Source organism: Misgurnus anguillicaudatus, chromosome 18 (assembly GCF_027580225.2).
Source record: "Misgurnus anguillicaudatus chromosome 18, ASM2758022v2, whole genome shotgun sequence".
Lineage (NCBI taxonomy): Eukaryota > Metazoa > Chordata > Actinopteri > Cypriniformes > Cobitidae > Misgurnus > Misgurnus anguillicaudatus.
Genome location: NC_073354.2, coordinates 23,207,252 through 23,213,338, shown reverse-complemented (window position 1 = coordinate 23,213,338; position 6,087 = coordinate 23,207,252). Strand labels below are relative to the sequence as shown.

Sequence of the window (6,087 nt, the reverse complement as noted above, 5' to 3'; positions counted from 1 at the left end):
AATAGAGTGTGCAGACTGTCAGAAAAATGGCCAAAAAAATGTTCACTAGCTGTCACTTGGACGGTACCTTGCAAAAAGTACAAATGTGCACCTAAACAGTTCATACCTAAAAGGTACAAATCGGTAACAAATGTATAAATATCTCTACCTAAATGGAACTAATATTAGGACATTTTAAAAGGACAATTTTTTGACAGTGTATGTAAAAAATGTGTGGATGTAAAAGTATAAAAAAAACAATTTATTTAATACCAACCACTTTCTACTACCACATCTAATCTTTCATAAATAATAATCGTACATTTCTTGTCATGCATTAAAGGCACCATAGTGGTATGTGGTTGGGCAAACACGTCTTGTTCCTTTTTCTAAAACTAATAAAACAGAAAAGAAACACACCACACTGTGAGGTTCTGTGGGTTCCCTGGATCATGTGTTTAAACATTTACCATCTCTGCAATATTTCAATTTAAAGTTGAAGGCGAAAAGATTCATTTGCTGCCTGCTCAGTTCGGTATGTTATGGTTACAGACTATAAAGTGTACTCAGAACAGACATTTTTCCATTGACACACATTATTTCTTGAAGAATATAAAAACATGTTTGAGCAGCAGGATAAATGTATTTTGCATATTCTGAATTCATCTGTGCAGTAGCAATAAAACTACATGTGTCTCATTCGTCAATGGAAAAACAGCACATGTAATTGTTACAATATATATACACATCACTGATCTCTGTTAGTTTGGGTGTTAAAACATTACGGAAAAAAAAGAAAAATGTCTTTAACTTTGTGTGTTTAACAGTTTTAAAAACAAAAAATGTGAGGGAATTAAAAGAGCAGGCAGGTGGTCTTACTGCCGACTGACAAGTCTGTTTATTTTTTGCACAAGACTCAATAAATCTATCAAACAATTATTTAAAGCAATAAAACATAATCTGAAGTGTACATTTTGAGACCTCAAGAAGGATGGAAGGAAAATGAGAACAAAAATAGATAGAGAAACAGAAAAAGAGGTCACATATCATGAAGAATAATCCTGGAAAAATAAAGGGTGGTGTCAGAAAATGAGTAGCAGACAGATAGGCTTGTAAGGAGAGGGAGGGCTCAACTTTATGAATAGATGTTGGTATTTTCCTTCCAGAAGCTGGAGAAACGCTATCCCGACTGCAAATCTGCCTACTTTACGAGCCATGCTGGAAGCAAGCAAACTCTGGCGCTCTTAATTTAAGAAGGAAAAGTAGGCCACACCAAAACATGCCATCAGTCTGAGTTGGAATAAACGAAACCAATCGAGGCTTTTTCCAATGAGCATGCAGAATATAGAACGAAATGTTTGACATTTCTGCTGCACCTGAACCCTCGCGTCTGTTTTTCGAGCTTAAGGAAGCCGCAGCTTCTGCATCATCCAAAAGGAACAAATTTGTGTCTGGGAGTGTCTGATGACAAGCTGATGCTGAACATCAGGCTTTGACAGATCGCAGGCCTTTAACGGAGTGTGGAGACATCTGGATTAACTCTCCGTTTTATTACTCATAAACTTATCATCTTATGTTACTAATAGCAAATTTCACATTTCATAAGAAGTAGATTTGATTGACATTTATGAGAGTAAGAGAAACAGGTGTAGCAATTTGTTTTCGTTATCCTCATGGGTCATGTTTTGGGCCATCTATCCACAAAGTTTCAAACAGCATCACAAATCTAGACTCTGAAAGAGTCTTCAGTAAGGTATGACTGGCCCATCAGCCAATAGAAAACCATCTACTGCTAATGCAATATCAGAAGAGAGGTAAAAGCGCAAACCTTCCCATTTTTGAGAAAATGATTTATGGAAATGTTCTCCGAACCTATGAAACGTTGAAACCGATTTTAAAGAAACGCATTAAGGGTGGTCATAACCTGACAGAACAATTTTATTTGAAGATACAAACCCATAAAAGCAAACCCAGTTGCACTTGGCGAAAACATCTCTAAATTGCTTGTGCATGTGCTTTGGACACCTTGTGAACACTTCTCTCTGTCTGTACAATAAATGTGTTGTCCTCATCACTGATTGGGATATGAACTCACAAAGCACAGATCAGTGGTGTGCATGGACAAGGAAAAACTGTGAGCCAGCATTGATAAGTTTCTTATCTGTATGTTTTGTTTAGCCAGATAAGGTAATTTACTAAGACAAAGAAACATTTTCCATCATTCTCACCCTTTCATTAATAAAAAAATATCAGAAACACTTTTCATCATGTAGCAAAGAAAAACAAGAAACATTAAAGTGTCATGTCATTTTACCCTGATGAAAAAATAGTTAAGGGAGGTTGGTTTATCAATGCATTACGTACTGAAGTTATCATCAAGCATTTTCAGCGAAGTTCTAGATCTAATTTAAACATGTTGGTATTTGGCGCCCTCTGCTTCTGTTATAAGGAAATACAAGCTAGTGTGCGTACATCAGATTATAAAGTATATTAGCCTATAAAACACACTTATACGTTGGCTTTATATGTACACATTACTTTCAAAATAGCCACTTTATAACTTACAATTGGTGAACAGAAATGTTTGAGGAGTTAATTTATACGTAATTTACACATAAACTAAAATAAAGCAGGAATTTTGCGTGACTCCGCCCCTTTTTTAAATCTGACTGGAAGAGATGAAGTAGGCCACTGAATGATTATGAATGCCCCAAAAATGCTTTTTTCTTGAATATATAATTATTTTATATACCAAATTTTTATTCATAAGCAAAAAATGTGCTTAAATCTGTCTAAGACTTATAAATAACAAACAATGTGCAAACTTTTGAGACATTATGATGATTTATTTTAAAATGCTATTTAAATGTATGTGCTTTTATTTCTCTTATTTATTGAGTTTGCCATTTTAAGTTTTAATGTACGGAAACATAATACTGTGATTTTTTATTATTACTGTAATTGTCAGTGATATAACTATGATTTCTTTCCCTAATTTTGTATGCACTTATAAGTTCTGCAATAAAGATGTACATAATGATGTCAAATTAATTCATCCATATGAGCAGAAGTAAGAAACGTTTTAACGGGACATTTCACATAACTTTAAGATGTAAAATAAATCTTTGGTGTCCCCAGAGTACATATGTGAAGTTTTAGCTCAAATACCATATAGATAATTTATTATAGCATGTTAAAATTGCCACTTTGTAGGTGTAACCAAAAATGTGCCGTTTTGGGTGTGTCCTTTAAAATGCAAATGAGTTGATCCTTATTTTTCACATGTTTGCAGAGAATGGTTTACCAAAACTAAGTTACTGGGTTGTTCTTTTTCACACGTACTAGGTTGATAGAAGCACTTTGGACACAATTATAGCACTTAAACATGGAAAAAGTCTGATTTTTATGATATGTCCCCTTTAAATGGTTACATTTTATATATGTGAATAGTGTCTATATTTGTTGAGCACACTAGTTTATAGATATCCTTAACTCTAACATATTCATACAAAAAACTGCCATTTCTAAATGAAAAATTAAGCAACAACATACAAGTTCAAGTAAATTTTTTATTTAAACGTACTGAAATCATGAACTTACATATTCTCATATTTTAATAACACATGCTAGTAGTTATTCTGTATGGTAAAGGAGCTCGTCAACAAACAACGCTTTTTACAGAGTTACAATTTAGATTGTTAGATGCATTGTGGTCAGATTGTTTGTGCGTTTCAATTGTATAAATGGACAGTGTGTTGTTTTATTTTTCAGGTGTAGTGTAAATTATTTCTTGGCAGCTTGGAAACGCTCACTGACATTCTCCCAGTTCACAACATTCCAGATGGCCTTAACATAGTCCGGTCTAACGTTCTTGTACTGCAGATAGTATGCATGCTCCCACACATCTATCCCGAGTAGTGGGATGAGACCTTAAATTTTAAAAGGAAACAGAGTAAAGAAAAATGCTTTAAGTTACACAAACAGTTGAAAATTACATTATATGGATGGATGGCTCTTAAAGAGCAAGAGGATATATGCATATTCTATATTCTTTTAGTACAATAGCATTCCTATTTGATTCTCATGGAGAAACATTTACCTGTAGTCCCCTGCAAAGGGTCTTGGTTAGGACAAGCAGCGATCCTCAACCTTCCACTGTCTTTTTCAAACCCCAGCCAACCCCAGCCTGAGCCCTGAACAGCCACTGTGGCAGCAGACATCTTCTCCTTCATCTTCTGAAACGAGCCAAAGTCACGCTTTATGGCCTCCAGCAGGTCACCTGGAATATGTCAAATAAAAAAAACTTAATACAACGATACATTCATATTTTATGTCTCAAATGTATTTATGTGTACAGCCTTACCCTGTGGTTCTCCTCCACCATTTGGTGACAGATTTGTCCAGAATATGGTATGATTAATATGACCACCACCATTAAATTTTAAGGCGGGCTGAAGGGACACTTGGGTAATAACATCACCTGAAAGACAGCAAGGTAAAACTTATTCAAAGACTTATAATATGCAATGTAGAGGCAAGATAGAAAGTGTAAATAATAAGGTAATGATTCCAGAAAATGATTATAATTAAGACAAATGTTTATTTTGCTAACATTTTTGAGTGAAAATAGCAAAGTACTACATCACCCTTAGCAAGCGCTTCTTGATATTTCTCCTCAGCGACGTTGAGGTTGTTGACGTATGTTGCATGATGTTTGTTGTGGTGTAGCTGCATGATCTCAGCACAGATGTGAGGCTCAAGTGCACCATAGTCATATGAAAGATCTGGCAGTGTGTGCTTCTGTCTGGAGGCCACAACACCAAGGATGGGTTTCAAGGTGGCAGCGCACCTAGAATAGACAGAAAAAAGTTTCTTAAATGCTTAATATGTTTGAAAACTAAGGTGTGAAAAACAGCAACTTTGCATTAACTTTTACAATAAGTGTCACAAATAGCTTGCACTGCAATAGCTTGGCGGGTTAACACATACATTGCAAGAAATACTGGATTGCTGTATTAAATAAACAATGGATTGTTGTTATATGATAGCAGTCAGGTGACCAGAACAGCCGTTGTCAACATTAGAAATTGCCAGAAAAAAATGAAACTGTACTAGTGTAAGTTGATTCTGAGTGCTGTCGAATACGTTTGATAACAAATGACACAACAGGCTTGTAATGTTAGCTTAACTATGTAAGAGTACATGAATACATTGCATTTATCAAAATCTAAATCAACAAATATCACTATCAACAAATATAATTAATGAATCTGGCGAAATATGTAATACAAACGCACTGACAATACTAGAAGCTTGATCGCTCTGCCAAATAACGTTACATAAAAAAACATTCGCCATTCTTTAATAAAGAATTCAGTCTGAACATTTAGTTAGCTGTGCATAACGTATGAGTTTTGTTTGTTAGACTTCAACTAACTTTACCTGCGAACATATCCGACTCTGCACAGCATGGTCTAGCTCGTCATAAAACGCCACACACGAACTGAACGACAGATCTACGCTCGCTCCATTTCAACCTGCCCTTGAATTATCATGCGGGTTCAACTTCATGAGCTGTTGCGCAGACCCATGTGACACCAAAGTATCGCGAGAGAGATTTGGGGGTTGGGCTGTTGCGTCGCTTCCGCGATATTTTGATGTCATAAGCGATCGCTCTGTGCAGCGCTGCATAAATTCGAACACGCCTTTCAACTTGAACTTGGACCAGAGCGTACCATTATTTCTAAATAGTAGTGGAGTGCCCCATATGCATATTTTCTTATTGGTTTTGATCTGAGACTTAAGGATTGTTTAATATATATCTCATTAAACATATATATTTTGTTTAGATATATCAAGTAACGAGATTTATTAAGTAGAGCACAAAATCTGTGCACCCCTATTGATGATGACAATTGGTATAATTCAGCCAGTCATTCAGGCCTTGTCAGCTAGTAGCCATTGAAATTGTTTCGTTTCGGACGAAATTATGGTTGTGTTTGTTGATTGTACATTTAGTTATCATATTTAACAATACAATTTACAAACGTACAAATGATTTGGCAATACCAGTTAACGACAAATGCCTTACTATATGACGAACGAAGC

The 6,087-nt window shown here is 35.4% G+C and overlaps 1 protein-coding gene across 1 annotated transcript; it reads right to left on the bottom strand.

The window, feature by feature from the left end:
* Positions 1 to 3,530: 3,530 nt before the first annotated feature.
* On the bottom strand, positions 3,531 to 5,581 carry sod2 (superoxide dismutase 2, mitochondrial). The gene is made up of 5 exons (XM_055185621.2): positions 5,422 to 5,581; positions 4,626 to 4,828; positions 4,343 to 4,459; positions 4,079 to 4,258; positions 3,531 to 3,908 (listed from the first exon to the last, which is right to left on the bottom strand). Exons 1-5 carry the CDS (start codon positions 5,448 to 5,450, stop codon positions 3,763 to 3,765), a joined length of 675 nt encoding a protein of 224 aa, XP_055041596.2. The 5' UTR covers positions 5,451 to 5,581; the 3' UTR covers positions 3,531 to 3,762.
* Positions 5,582 to 6,087: the final 506 nt, after the last annotated feature.